The 15110-nt window shown below is 35.1% G+C and overlaps 2 protein-coding genes across 2 annotated transcripts in view; one reads left to right on the top strand and one right to left on the bottom strand.

Moving 5' to 3' along the window:
* Positions 1 to 10: 10 nt before the first annotated feature.
* Positions 11 to 3687, top strand: LOC140756599 (biogenesis of lysosome-related organelles complex 1 subunit 6). Its single transcript, XM_073092129.1, has 5 exons — positions 11 to 285; positions 369 to 482; positions 911 to 998; positions 1354 to 1440; positions 1740 to 3687. Exons 1-5 carry the CDS (start codon positions 269 to 271, stop codon positions 1803 to 1805), a joined length of 372 nt encoding a protein of 123 aa, XP_072948230.1. The 5' UTR covers positions 11 to 268; the 3' UTR covers positions 1806 to 3687.
* An 828-nt stretch (positions 3688 to 4515) lies between these two features.
* Positions 4516 to 15110, bottom strand: part of Swim (Secreted Wg-interacting molecule) — a 64083-nt gene continuing 53488 nt past the window's right edge. The window contains exons 5-9 of the mRNA XM_073092029.1: positions 13077 to 13257; positions 10129 to 10263; positions 9468 to 9664; positions 5522 to 5661; positions 4516 to 4821 (exon numbers count right to left, since the gene is read on the bottom strand). Coding sequence (XP_072948130.1) covers positions 4684 to 4821; positions 5522 to 5661; positions 9468 to 9664; positions 10129 to 10263; positions 13077 to 13257 — 791 coding nt within the window. The 3' untranslated portion in view covers positions 4516 to 4683. The remainder of the gene's footprint in view (positions 4822 to 5521; positions 5662 to 9467; positions 9665 to 10128; positions 10264 to 13076; positions 13258 to 15110) is intronic.

Genomic DNA, 15110 nt, shown 5'->3' with positions numbered 1-15110 from the left:
GATGGATAAGACCGACTGACAATTTGAGAAAAAAGTTAAATGTATTGAAAACAATATAACTGTTTTTGATAAAACAGTACTACAATATTATAGTTACATATTTTATTAAAAGAGATAAGTTGTACCTGATTACAAACGCTCTTTATTCACTGCTTAAACAAATTGTGTTAGATATTAGATAACTTATTCGGCCAGTCAGCTGACTGTCCTTTTGTTTACAAATATTATAGAAATATCAAAAGTAAAATTTAACCAATTTAAGTTTATAATGGAAGGTGTAAATAGGTAAGTTATACATTCTAAATCCCTAATATGTGTACTGATTCATATATGAAGCTCATAAATGTTTTCCTATTTTTCTGTTGTAGCAGTGAAACCAAAACCCCTGAAGACAGCAAAACCGTCCAGCTTTTAGCAAAAGGTATTTTAGAACTGTACGAGCCTCCACTCGTGACAATAAATACACATTTAAAGGAATTAACGTAAGTTTTATAAATTGTATTGCTTATTATTGTCTAGACTCATAGAGGGCGCTTACATTAGTTAATAGTGTGTCAACTCGCAGACAAGATTCAAGTATTCTAAATTCATCAATGAAATTAGTGCCTGACCAGGGTCTGAACCTGGAACACCCCTTATTAATGGCTTCCCCTTTATCTGCGCTTTATCTGATGATAAGATAAGATTGATAAGTTATGTCTGCAATTTAAATATCAATAAAAAGAAATTAACTTCTCAAAATCATGTAATCATTAAAAGTGAGGCTTTTAAATTATCTTAAGACACTTTTATATATAATCATCATATTCCCTCCATGGACGAGTAAATGATAATTAAATATTATACGATATATAATCATAATATGGTTAAAAAAAATACATATCAAAACATGGTTTATGGTTTATTTCAGGGAAAAGCAAGAGGAAGTACACGGCATGATTGTTACAGAGAAAAGAAAACTAGAGGATTTGCAAAACGATGCAATGTTAGATGCACTGGTTAGTTTAACCTAACAACTATTTAATGTTTTAGATCTTATTGTCTTTGTAGAGCCAAATCCAATTAATTTTTAAGAAATTTACACCTAACTAGTTGACCCAGCAAATGTTGTGTTGCCATATAAATAAAAAAAGTCACAACATTGTGACATTGAGTTACCGTACTCGTCCGAAACGGCTTTACCGATTTTCACCAAATTTTATATGCATATTCAGTAGATCTGAATATCGGCTAGTATCTATTTTTCATACCCCTAAGTGATAAGGGTTGTTCACCTTTAACATTTTTTTATTTATATGGCAACACAATGTTTGCTATGTCAGCTAGTGTATGTCTATTTATTTTTATTTCCAGCTGGCTGATATAGCAACAAATAGAGAAAAACTGGTAACAATATCAAATTCCATGATTGGCTTGCACAAGAGAGTACAGTCTTTACAGGTAATTTTTAATTATTTGTTAGTTTATTTCCATAATAAGCATATATTTTACATGGATAAGATAAAATAAAATGCATACCCCAGATAAGGTTAAAAGTGCTATCTGAAGTCAGCCACAGATGCAATACTAAGGACTATGTTGGAACACGTTGGCTTAGAATGTTTCCCTTCAAACCAACACAGCATCCTTTAACATTACTACTATTAGGTGTCTGCCAGTGGTGCCATCTCGCAAAAATAATGTCAGAGGTTTACCATATTATGTCTACTTCTACTAAAACATTATTTGTAACTTTTCAGTCGAGGGCAGCTAATGTAGAGAAAGCAGCTAAGAATCGGGCGGCAAACAAACCTACTACTAGTTAGCATTTAAAATACATAATATGTTTTTCTTGTGTTTAAAAATATATTTCAATAATATTGGGGCCATTACAAACTATTTTTGTAATATAGCAGGTAATATTTATTTGCATTGAAGCTTTTTATTGTAATTTGGGGCCATTTTTATAATGTTATAGTCCGCTCTGAAGTTGTTGCGAGCAGGTGTAGTCATACAATTTACTATGGCGACGCGATTCATTTCTATATTCAGAGCGGACTAGTAGTATTACGCAGACTATACCACATTTCTGCAACACAACGATATCATCACTCAAATAACTTGTTTTAAGTAATAATTGTGCAATAAGTTAAGTAATAGTACCCTTTTATTATTTCTAAATGTTTTTGTTGTAAATTTTCTAAAGTAAAATTAAAATTTGAGAGCATTAGCTATAGGTACTTATATTATATTTTTTGTTTTTATAATATTTCATGTCTCGACATTTATAAATAATGTGTATGTAGTAAATAAAATCATTATAATATACATCCTGATACTACATTAGACAAATAGGTCTTATATGATTAGGTATATATGATTTATTCTAAACAAGTGCCGTTAGAAATCCTTCCTTTAGAAATGGTGTTTTGAGATATGTATATCTTATATTCTGTGCATATTTAAGACACACAGGGTTTTAATATGGCGATATTTGTATGCACCCGTGAAACAGTAGGTACCCTAACCTAACCTAACCTAACCCGACTTAACCCGACATTACATTTAAATTTAACCTGAAGTCTGATGTCGAACTTATACCAAACTAATTACTTCGACTATTTTCCAAATTAAGTTTGTAATGAACTGATTCTATTTTTCACTGCTACGTAGATATGTATTAGAATTAGATAATATATGCAACAATGCTACTGTTGCTAAAAACATAATATTTTGACATTACAAAAATATGTTTTAAAACTTTCTTTTGTTACCATATTAATATTATTATAAAATAGGTTTTGGGCGAAATATAGGTATTATAAATTTTCAACTAGTAGAACTCCGTAGTCGAGAAAGATATTATAAGTCTTCAAAATGAAAACAGCATTATATTTAATGTAATACTTTATTAACTTACAATGTTACAAGTACTATTTAAAAATAAATACAAGTTACACAGCTTACGCTAACAGCAATAACTTACACTTTACGACTTGGTGGTAAAGTTCAAATAACATAATTGTGTGAACTACAAAATTATATTATATTTATGTATAATCGTGCATTCCATAAATTAATAACATTTTAAAAATGTATATCTAAAATATATTTTTATTGTCTATTTAAGTATATTTTTAAAATGAGATATAATGTTGCTTATTCTAAATTAATAACAATACAAATTTAATTCAAATATCCTTAGAAAATATATTTTTTAGTAATTTTTAAGGATCTTTTGAAATAAATTGTTTATTTTATGTGTATTTATACTAGACTAGTATTTCAGAGTGTTTTATAGCTATATTTAATGTTTAATCTATAATAGAATAGAGCAGAAACAATTTTATTTTTTATTATGGCAGCAACGCGTTTTTATAAGTCATTAAATTACATTTTTAACAGTAGGTACTCATCGTCTTTGAAAGGTCAATAACAGAGTCTAAGTTGCTGAATGTTTTGTCTCTATCTATCTATTATAATATTTAGAATGTTAAAAGAAGACAAAACAAACAACACTTAAACATTGCTATTAAGAGTTTATGAATACAGCTATAATTATAACAGGCAGTTGTACGAAATATTTGTTATTATTTGATTCTATTGTTAAATGTAAAACACTCTATTACTAAGCTTTAAATGGCAGTTAAAGATTCAAAATCTTAAAAAATAACCATTGAATATAACAATATATCATATTAAAAATGATTTTTAAAAGTTTTTTATTTATCTTACGAAGTCTAAGTCATATATAAGAACAACAGTGATACAATTCTAAGAATAAAAACTATTTTTGATCTAAATATGAACACAATACAGTGTGACATATTTTGAATAACAAATTTTATATATCCCTGAATAAATTTTCATGTGTATTAATTTTTATTTTTCGGTAAAGCATTTTCACTGACGCATTAGAAAATTATTTTTTCTTATCTATTATTAAGTCACCCTAATAAGTCACTTCGCTTGTATTTAAGCCCCTCCTAAATCCCCCCCCCTGAAATTCATAAAAGTATAAAAATTTTGACGCAAATATTTTTTGATTCGCCATTTTTCAACAAGTGGCTTAATCTACTATCTATAAAAACCTTAGAAATGATATTTTTTCTTTGTAACTTGTGTGCAAAGATATCTGCCTTCCAATTGTAAAATTACATTAATATAAATTACATATATTTTTGTGTGAATATTAACATGTGTGATATTATTTTTTAAGACGAAAAAATTGAACGCTTACGAACATTACACTATTTTTTTATTATTTTAATATTCCCAAATTTTCATACTGTATATCGTACTTTACTCTTACTGTATATCGTAATCGATAGAAAATGCTTATATTTCTCTAAAAACAAGTACTTTACATTTTTTTTTTTACAATATTTCAATATAAAAGGTGCATCGATATTTATAAACAATTTTGACGAATATTTTACTTGCCTAAAAAAAAATAGTTTATATTTTAATTGGAGTCTATGCAACCATAAAATATATTTTTTTTTTAAATCGATGCCCCTTCTAAACAAAACACTACTGACCAAAAAACGTCACATTTCCGAAAACGAGCAATAAAAAAATGTGATGAAAAAAATCACAGTGCCGCGCACTAGTCCATTTACACACAAGTTACACAAGCGTGGTGTTCGCACCGCGTGTGCGCTTCCTGATCACACACAGCGGTGTGATGAGGTAAGGCCGGTGTTATTTCTTCAGGGCGGCCTCGGTCACGTGGCTCAGGACGTTCACCACGAACGACTCGATGCCGGACTCGTTGGAGCCGCGCGCGATGCGGAAGTAGCCGTTCTCGCCCCACTGTGTTCCCCAGCTGTTGGCTACGATCTGGAAGTATATGTGAAATTAGATATATTTGTGAATTAATTCTTAGTCCAATATTAGTTAATAGTCCCAGAGGGGCGTCGCAGGAGTCATGACCTGCCCCCCAAACCGTCGAGTCCGACTCGCACTTGGTCAGTTTTTTTTGTCGTGGGGAACTAGGACATGGATTCTTCTCTACTGCGGGGGTAGCGGAGAAGATATGTTGGACTGTTACATACTAAAATGTACATTTAAAACGCGCCCTAGCAGCGCGCCGCGCGCAGAAATCCCTAAAAAATTTTATGCTGCGATCGCGCCTAGGCGACAACTGAAAACGGCTAAACCAATGACATTTTATATTATCTATGGGCTAAACTAAATATTTACTAAATGTTATTTAGTAAATATTTAGTATTTAGTAGTTAGTTATTTTTCGGATGTCAAAGAGAGGTTAGTGTGCAGCTAAATGCAAGTTTGTGGGGTCATAACTTTTATCCCACGGCGACCATATTGAGAAACTATTCGTCGCACAGAAAATTTGTAAGAACAATTATGGTCTCAAATTGAATTATCTACAACTCTGGTTTCAAACTTTTTGTTGTACAACGAAAATTACCAAAGATAATAACGAAAATAGATCAAAATTTGGGAACAAAATTTCTTTAATTTACCCGTTTTCCGGAAAAATTACTTCATATATACATTTTCATTATTGAAAACTTACCCAGAACTTATCACCGCGGTCCTCGCCCCAACCAATGATACGAACGCTGTGGAGCCCCTTCAGATGGTTGTCTCCGTGCCTGCTACGGCGGTAGATCCCATCTCGGTAGTGGAAGAAGTCTTGGTGTACTGTCATCACCGCTAAAAAAAAGAAAAAAACCTAAGCTATGGTAATCATTATCATCATAATCGACCCATACTATCCCATTGCTGGGCACGGGTCTCCTCTCAGAATTACAAAGATTGGGCCATAGTCCACCGCGCTGGCTTAGTCCAATTTTTGCACGCCTCATAAGCGAAGCGTTGAGATTGTGCTCTATTCTCGACATTTCAAAAAAAGCAGTTTTCTCGAAACTGAAATTGATTTTTTGTTATTTATATTGCACTTATAGGTTATTTTTTAATTCTCTGTCTTCCAGGTTTTCGTCGCCGTTAGAGCTAGGTAGTGATAATTAATTTGTTAAACGCAAATATTTTTTGTAAAATTAGAAGTGCGTGCCTATGATGCGAACCTCAAACCGCTCGATCGAAAGGCCGAGTTTCAACCACTAGGCTGTCAACAGTCTACTATCTACGCGAATTTATAGAAGCATAAGCTACTACCTAAACAGTAGCTTTTTTTTGTTTACGAGGTGGAAATCTTCAAAATGTACCCTATGCCGTGGGAGCGACACGGCATTATGTGGGATTTTTCCCGCACTAAAACGATCCTCGGCACTGCGTTGAGGACTCCGGGATCTCCAGGGAACGCTAGAGTCCTCTAAGTGCGTTGCCCCCTCGGGCTCGCCCAGATGAGCATAAGCTCGCCACATCCGCTGGTGTGTACAACGGCATGCGGCCACACATGCCGCCATCCTTCCCGGGGTCGCTGTCCGGGCGGTTCGAGCCTCTTACGACAGGCAGGGGATACCGTAGCCCTATTTTGATCCCGGAACTACAATAGTAGCTGAGCAACTGTTGACAGTATTAACCACTATTAAAGCAAAAGTTAAAGCTGCTAGTTGCTCAAGCAATACTAGTAAATAACCTTAGGAATGTTGGTTGATAACAATAATGTAATGAATGCAATACATGTTATGTAAACAATGTCATTACGTTGATTACAACATATTAAACAGTAAGTACGAGAACCATATAATAATAAAGTAGGTATATAAGTCATAAGCATTAATCGTATGCGTCTAGGTTTGATTGTATCGACACCTACATGAAGTAATATAGTTAATGAAAATGGTATGCCTACAATTAGAACGTAATCTTAAATAAGATTTGTATTTTTAGGATTCCGTTATAAAAGTAAAATGGGACCCCAATTACTGAGCCTCCGCTGTCTGTCTGTCTGTCTGTGACAGGGCTCTATCTCTTGAACCATAAAAGATAGTAACTTGTTTTTTTTATTAAAAATTACTGAAAATTTGGTGGTACGAATTTCTCCATATGTGAGTGCAAATATCTAATCCTATCTGGGGTTGATTACAGATGTCCATGGGCGGCAGTAGCCACTTATCATCAGGTGGACTGTAGGCTCGTCTGCTATTCCTATATTATAAAAAAAAATCGCACTGCCCCAATTAGTTTTCAAACATGTATATTAATAAGTTTATAACTTAACATTTTTTTAATTGATGTAGAACGAGAACAGCGTATGTACCTAAGATGAAATAATAAAGATAAATGTAACCTGAGCCTAAGAATAAAGGAATTCCCTTGAAACGAGTTCCAAGAATACCGGCGTTGTTGATAAATACTTCACAATTATAAGTGGCTACTTCCTACGATCATGTCGTCATTTGTATTGTATCATCAAAACAGTGTAATTATATCACCAAGTTAACAGTGACATGATAAACCAAGTACAACAGCTTTTTTATAATATAAGTGGAGCAGACGAGCATGCAGTCCACCAGTGCAGTGCAGTGCAGTGATGGTAAGTGGCTACTGCCGCCCATGGACATGTGTAATAAACCCCCGATAGGATTTGTTACTCCTACCATGAGTTTTTACGTTTGGACAAATATGACTGTTTTGGCACAGTATAAGGATCTATATATTTGTACTGTGTTTTTGGTATTTGTTTACGTATTTGCCCATACAATTTCCAATCAGCGCCTCTAGCGGATTGTATCAGAAATATAGTGTCAGTAACGTAACATAAAATCTCTAAATAGACAAAATGGCGCTTTATGTTTGTCTCTTTTTTGCGAACATGTGAGGTAGACAAAAATACTCGAGCACTTATTTATTGTTACGTTTTCTCAGTCTACTAAGCAAACGGAACAGAAGAATGGATTGAGTAAACGTAACGTAAAATTGTGGGATGTTTTGAAAACTCATGGTAGGGTATTGAGGTCGGCCACAGATGCGCCGCTACGAAACACAGAACTGCTTCACGCCAAAAAGGTATTGCGGAGGTACATTACGGTCCATTGCTAAAATGACGTTCCTATGGAATCACTAATGAGCTTGTACAAGATAATAATATCTAAGATCGGAGAATGCTATGCTTATCTTGACCCTGTACCATTTTTTTATCTATCCGAAGAACGGAATGGCAAACAGACATGACGCTCCGATTTGATAAAATAAAACAAATAATGCATTAAGATATAATTCTCATATTTATGATTCGTAAGTCTCTGTTTTGAAGAGATAAGCGAATTGTTAAGGAAAGTAGGTTGGTTTTTACTGTAATATTTTATTCGGTAAAATTTTAATAAATAAGATGACGGGAAAACACGAGATTAATTTTCCTTTCCTTATTATAAGGTAGATAACAAAATGGTCCAAATACTTAGAATTTTTTTCGGTCTGATAGATGAATCTTGACATGTAGATAATGACATAAGTAATACATCTATGCATCTAGGTACCTAAGTCTTACTTTATTGCAAACTAGCTGACTATTTATCAAATATATTTAATATAAAATATAGCCTATGTTACTCGTAAATAATGTAGATTTCGAATGGTGAAAGATTTTTTTAATCGATCCAGTAGTTTTTGAGCCTATTCATTACAAATTACAACCAACCAAACAAACAAAGTTTTTCTCTTTATAATATTAGTGTAGATAATATTGTGATGTCCTATCTAAACAAAACTTAATAGGTGTGACAATTTTTTGATATTTATTGTTTTTTTTTTATTGTTTAACCTAACGATTAGGCAGACTTGCTACCTGATGGGAAGTAGTCAACGCCGTGTATGGACATTTGCAACACCAGAGGAGTCGCCAATGCATCGCCGGCTTTGTATGAGAGCTCTTTTTGGACCTTTTTTGAAGAGCCCCATGTCATAACGCTCCGGGAATATCTCAGGAGGAAGCTCATTCCACATCTTACACGTTCACGGCAAGAACGTCCATGTACATGGGTATAGAAGCAGTCATAACAAGCAAGTAGCGGCATTTCCAAAAAAAAACTGTATGCTTATAAACGCCTCTAAGCAGACCTTTCGCCATTAATTGTTATAGGTGATAGATTTTTTAAATATAGGAGTAACAGATGAGCATTTTTTTTTCTTTTTTATAATATAGGAGTAGCAGACGAGCATGCAGTCCACCTGATGGTAAGTGGCTACTGCCGCCCATGGACATGTGTAATCAACCCCAGGTAGGATTAGATATTCCTACCTGAGGTCCGCCACAGATGCGCCGCTACCCCTGAGGAGTAAGCTGGAACGCCTCGGAAAAGTATGTCTCTCTTACCACACCCTAAAACGGAACACAGCAGCGCTTAACCCTGCTGTTATTAGGCAGAAATAGGTGTGGCGGTGATGCCGCCGGAATCGAACCACAAAAGTTTCTACAACCTTCAATGCAGAGCATGCAGTCCACCTGATGATAAGAGGCTACTGCCGCCCATGGACATGCTGTTATGAGACAGAAATAGGTGGTGCCGCCGGATCGAACCACAAAGGGTATATCACCTTTAGATTTAATTGCTTACCATGCACAGGTCCTGACTCCATAATGTCATACATGATGTCCTCTTCCTTATTCAGTTTTCCGGGTGGTCCGACCTTGTACCGGGAGGTGCGTTGCTTGATGGGTGGCGTGCAGCCGTCGCTGATGAGGTTGCCCTTAGGCCTGAAGGGACAGCGGGTCCTCGACGCCTTGTAGGGGAAGCAGTCTTCGTCGACTAAGCTGTGGGAAGATTATTGGTGATATAGGGATCGATACCGTAAAACAAATACCTGGTTATAGATGTTTCCTATTTAAATTTAATTACGATTTTTTGTTTCAAATAACTTTGAAGTTGGATGGATAATAATAATATGAGTAATTTGGTGAAACTTTAATTACGCATATGACCAAAATTTTCCGAAATATGAATACATTTACAGGTCCATTCCACTTGAAACTTAAAATCCAATAAACGCCCTGTTTCAAATGTTATTTTCTAAAAATAAGCCAGTTATACTCCGTAAGTCCAAAAAATCTAATTTTCATTTTGAATTTTGATGCTTTTCGTGTGCACCCATGACACCCAAGGACTTACCCCATTCCCGTCCAGGCATGGATCCAGATATCAAGATTTGTATTTCTTGTTGTACCTATAATACACATCATATCTTAGTACAATGAAAGCAATATTTATATGTTTATACCCATAATTTCTGGCGAAATTCCAGGCCACGTCGATGTGGCCTCCCTTGCAGCCTTGTTGACCGCGTTCGTTGCACGATAACAAAATCTGAGGACTCAGCACCATATTTTCAGCTCCGTTAGACTGGATCGCAAATCTGAAAGAAAAAAATGTATATTATAGTAATGTTCTTGTAGTATTTTCTAGGGTGGTAATCCGGCGTGGTTTCACTGGTTTTGTTAAGGATATTACAATCACAGAATACATGTATATGACGCGTGTCCACTGTCCAACCCATATGAATTACTCAGTGCATTATCTGAACAACGTGTGTGCATCATTGAAACGATAGCAACAATATAGTAACACACGAGCAGGTGGGACGCGAGTGCGGACCTAAAAACTTACATAATAAAAAAAGCGCCCATAATCACATATTTAAAACAAAATTATGTTTTGCCTAGAAATTATGACAACTATCTACTAAAGATATTTTCGAACAGCCATTTAGTCTGAACGCTTAAAAATCTCTATACCTAATATCCGACTCTATAAATATCTTTTGTGCCTCTACTTCTAAGGCAATCAGATACACTTATCCACGCTTAAGTAAGTAAGATCGGACAACTTAATACGTGGGAGCTTTGACCATACTGGTCTTACGCTACGCTAAATTGATCGTCAAAACTAAAAGCATTGAGAATTTGATCTTATACCTAAGGAATAAGTCTTAAATGGATGCAACCGGAATAGAAACCTCTAGGGGAACAAATTTCTATATTATTATATGGTAAAATTTCACTCATTTCATATTTTGTGTACGAAAAATGTTAAAAATTGTCGATGAAAAGTAGCTTGAATTTTTACATAAACTTGTATTTCTTTAGATTGAAATATGTTTGCACTTACTTGTATATTTCTTTCCTTTTTATTGGAAAGTTCCAAGCGTCTTTCGTAGTTTAAAGAAAAGCAATTATATCTATCAAATGACTATCGCCCCCTGTAAATAATCCATCTATACAGTTTTTACTTCTATGTGTATATAATTTACATATCTGAGCGTGAGGATCATGTGAGATCGTTGCTTTTGCCCTAATCCAAAAGTGTCCCACATGCCTAAAGAAGTTGTACTTAGCTTCAAAAATCTTTCCAAATAATACCAGCCTGACTCGCAAAGCGTAGCCGGATCCCGCTAATATCATGCTCCACGCGAAGCTGCCACTCAAACGGACTGAAGGGCTCTAGAAACTTATTTTTAGCCTCAAGCACTCTTAACTTGCACAAAGAGCCTTGTGTCTTATCCGTAGGGCCGTAACTAACACAGTAGGGCTCTACCTTCGTTTAAAGGTCAGGATGTAACGCAGTTAAGGACCTTTGTGTTTTGAAGAATGTTCTGTTAATTTTGTAACTTTTGCTTTGGTTTACACAACATTTCTTAAATAGGTACTGGAGAAAATTCTTTTTGGGAATTGCGAGAAAATTTTATTGTAGGAGAGCAAATCAACTTAGTAATAATTTAGGAAGTAGTAAGTTTTGGAATTTAGACCGCCGCTCGTACTTTCCAAATTTTACACGTTATACATATATAAATTCTCGTGTCACAATGTTAGTTACCGTACTCCTCCGAAACGGCTTCACCGATTTTCACCAAATTTTATATGCATATTCATCGGTCTGAGAATCGGCTACTATCTATTTTTCATACCCCTAAGTGATAAAGGTTGTTCTCCCTTAACATTTTTTTTATTTATATAGCAACACAACGTTTGCCGGGTCCGCTAGTAATTCATATAATTTTAATGTGTAGCGTAGAAAAGAATAGTATAAGCTATTATTTACCAAAAAGTAGGGTTACGTAAAAGTTCGAATAGCTTTCGGAAAATTAAAATGTACCTAATAAAAATCTGGAAGCTCATTAGCAACAATCCTAAAATAAATATTCCTTTCCAAGTAAGGCTATGCAGACAGATTTTGTTGCATAAGTATCTAATGACGTAATTTGCAGTTTATTTCTTATTTCGCCTGTCAGACCTAGCTCAGAGCACGGATGTATCTATTAATTATGTCTTAATGATCTCCGAACAAAGCTGAATTATGTTTGGTCCAATAAATGTGCATGTAACATTGATATGAATGACTTAGACAGCCTCGATTATAGAGATAATGTATTCATTCAGTCATCAGACTATTACTGTCTTCGAGTCTCCTTTAAGAATGAGAAGGTCTAGGTCTCGTTTTTTTTCTGAGCTGGAAGCTAGTCGGCGTCTCAATCACGGGTTCCAGGTTCGAATACCAGGCTGTCATTTTTCCAATTTATGTGCGTATTAGAAATTAATTGTCATTTGCTTAAGGTACAAAAAAGTTCCTTAAAGTATGCGAAGTCTACCAGTACGCAATTGGCCAGCGCGGTGGACCATAGCCTTAATCTTCTCCCTCTGAGAGGAGATCCGTGTCTTTAGGATTTTTTTAACCTCTGGTGTGCAGGTTTCCTTACTATGTTTTCCTTCACCATAAAAGCAAGTGGTAATAATTTCTAATAAGCACACATACAATATATAATATGATAAATAAGAGAATATGTACTATTTCCAAAATATCTGACATCGGGCTCTTCAAAAAAGGTGCAAAAAAATCTCTCATCTAAAGCTGGCGATGCATTGGCGACTCCTCTGGTGTTGCAAATGTTCATAGGCGGCGTTGGATAATTTCCATCAGGTAGCACGTCTGCTTAATCGTTAGGTTAATCTACACTATATTATAAAGAGGAAAACTTTGTTTGTTTGTTTGATTATAATGAATGGGCTCAAAAACTACTGGACCGATTTTAAAAATTCTTTCACCATTCGAAAACTACATTATCCACGAGTAACATAGGCTATATTTTATATGAAATATATTTGATAAATGTATTTTGAGGCGGTACAAAGTTTGCCGGGTCAGCTAGTCAATGAATAAAATAAAAAATCTTACCTGTCTGACGCCACGCCAGCGATGGCGACCGCCCAGTCGGATCCACACCAGCCCTGGTCCACGACGTGCGAGATGAACCGTGGCCAGCGTTGCCGAGCGTCGAAGTTTGCGGGGTACGGGATGTCCTTGTCGTAGCGGATCGCGCCCATGCGCTTCGTCTCTGGACTCAGGGGGAGGGTGCCTGTGGAATGGATTAGGTTAAATGTGATTGAACATATGGCTGCTAAACTATGTACTTAGGTACGTACTTAAATTGGATTTATAGACACAAAATAACAAAAATAAACTAATAACTTGAAGGTGGTAGAACCCTTTGTGGTTCGACTTCGGCGGCACCACCGCCACACCTATTTCTAAATAATAAAATCAGTGTCAGGCGCTGCTGGGTTCCGGTTTGAAGGGTGTGGTAAGAGAGACAGACTTTTCCGAGGCGTTCCAGCTTAGTCCTCAGGGGTAGCGGCGCATCTGGTGCCGACCTCAGGTAGGAATATCTAATCCTATCTGGGGTTGATTACAAATGTCTATGGGCGGCAGTAGCCACTTACCATCAGATGACTGCATGCTCGTCTGCTACTCTTATATTATAAAAAAAAAACTTTTGAAACAGTACTTTTACTTAATTTTTGACATGGCATTGCCGGGGGATTAAATTGGCAGACTTCAGCCTTAGTCGACAGTGTAGTTATATATGGAGTTGATTACATATGTCCAAGTGCGGCAGTAACCACTTACCATCAGGACTTCAAGGTAGTTGCTATTTTAATCCTTTAAAAAATCTTATGTCATAATTATTTAAAAAAACGGAACTGAAGGCATCTTATTATAAACACAAATTCTAAGATAAAATCTATACCACATTCTATGGACCAGAGGCTGGAAGTAGGCTAATACTTCATCATAAAACATTATGACTTTGTAAGCCGTAAGACATTTTGGTAAACTTCAAAATTTAGGTTTACCACTCACCTACTTTATTATTTGTGTAAAATATTTCCTTCCTTACTATTTCTCCTTATTTATTTTTCCTAATTATTCGCAAAGTAACGCCTGATACAATTAAATGTCTTATTATTTCTGATTAACGATTATTATTTACATTTTATTTGTAAGAAATTGTAAAATCCACGATATTCTAAATGAGTAAGTACATTCATATTTTCCCTAACCCACCACTCATTTCAATACCCATTTTCGATAAAGAATACAAGAAGTTGGTATTGTTGATCAAAGTTACCTATACATGAATAATATGTTACAGCTGTAATAAGTCTTATGGTCCGACTTCGTGGCACCACCGCCACACGTATTTCTACCTAATAACAGCAGTGTTAAGCACTGTTGTGTTCTGCTTTGAAGGGTGTGGTAAGGGAGACGTACTTTTCCGAAACGTTCCAGCTTAGTCCTCAAGTGTAGCGGCGCATCTGTGGCCACCCACAGGTAGGAATCTAATCCTATCTAAGGTTGATTACAGATGTCGTTGGGAGGCAGTAGCCACTTACCATCAGGTGGACTCCATTCTCGTCTCCTACTCCAATATCATAAAAAATGTCCTCCTGTTGTCTTAACAAACTTTAATAAAGATTTTTTTGTACTTTTTTTGCATTTATGGGCTTTTAATTTTAAGCTTTGTCGATATACGTAATTTATTTTTTATTTTTTTTAATAGTATAGACAATGTCCTCCTGTTGGCTTAACCAACTTTGATAAAGATTTTTTGTACTTTTTTGCATTTATGGGCTTTTAATTTTAAGCTTTGTCGATATACGTAATTTTTTTTTTATTTTTTTTTAATTCAGTCTAGGAATACAACCCCAAATATTTACTTTATCACTTTTTTACATTAATCAACCTGCCAGTGTTATAACCAGAGAATTATTATAAAAACAAAAACCCGATTACTTAATAATATATACCATGACATCACTCCTACAATTGAGACGAATGAAACTACACCTCTATGAGGTCTATTAAACATATGTGTTCAAATTCATTACAGCTTGCAGGACATACCAGAATTAGACATACAAGCATGTG

Source organism: Epargyreus clarus, unplaced genomic scaffold (assembly GCF_041222505.1).
Source record: "Epargyreus clarus isolate Ecla_fem2 unplaced genomic scaffold, WU_Ecla_fem_2.2 ptg000035l, whole genome shotgun sequence".
In the NCBI taxonomy this organism is placed as follows: Eukaryota; Metazoa; Arthropoda; class Insecta; order Lepidoptera; family Hesperiidae; genus Epargyreus; species Epargyreus clarus.
Note: the sequence above shows the minus strand (reverse complement) of the source record. Positions and strands in the feature narration are given on the sequence as shown.

What these genes read in the sequence shown, in the direction of transcription:
- LOC140756599 (XM_073092129.1), top strand. An exon ending in ACACATTTAAAGGAATTAAC is followed by an intron (nt 483 to 910) that starts GTAAGTTTTATA and finishes GGTTTATTTCAG; the next exon opens with GGAAAAGCAAGAGGAAGTAC. An exon ending in AGAGAGTACAGTCTTTACAG is followed by an intron (nt 1,441 to 1,739) that starts GTAATTTTTAAT and finishes GTAACTTTTCAG; the next exon opens with TCGAGGGCAGCTAATGTAGA.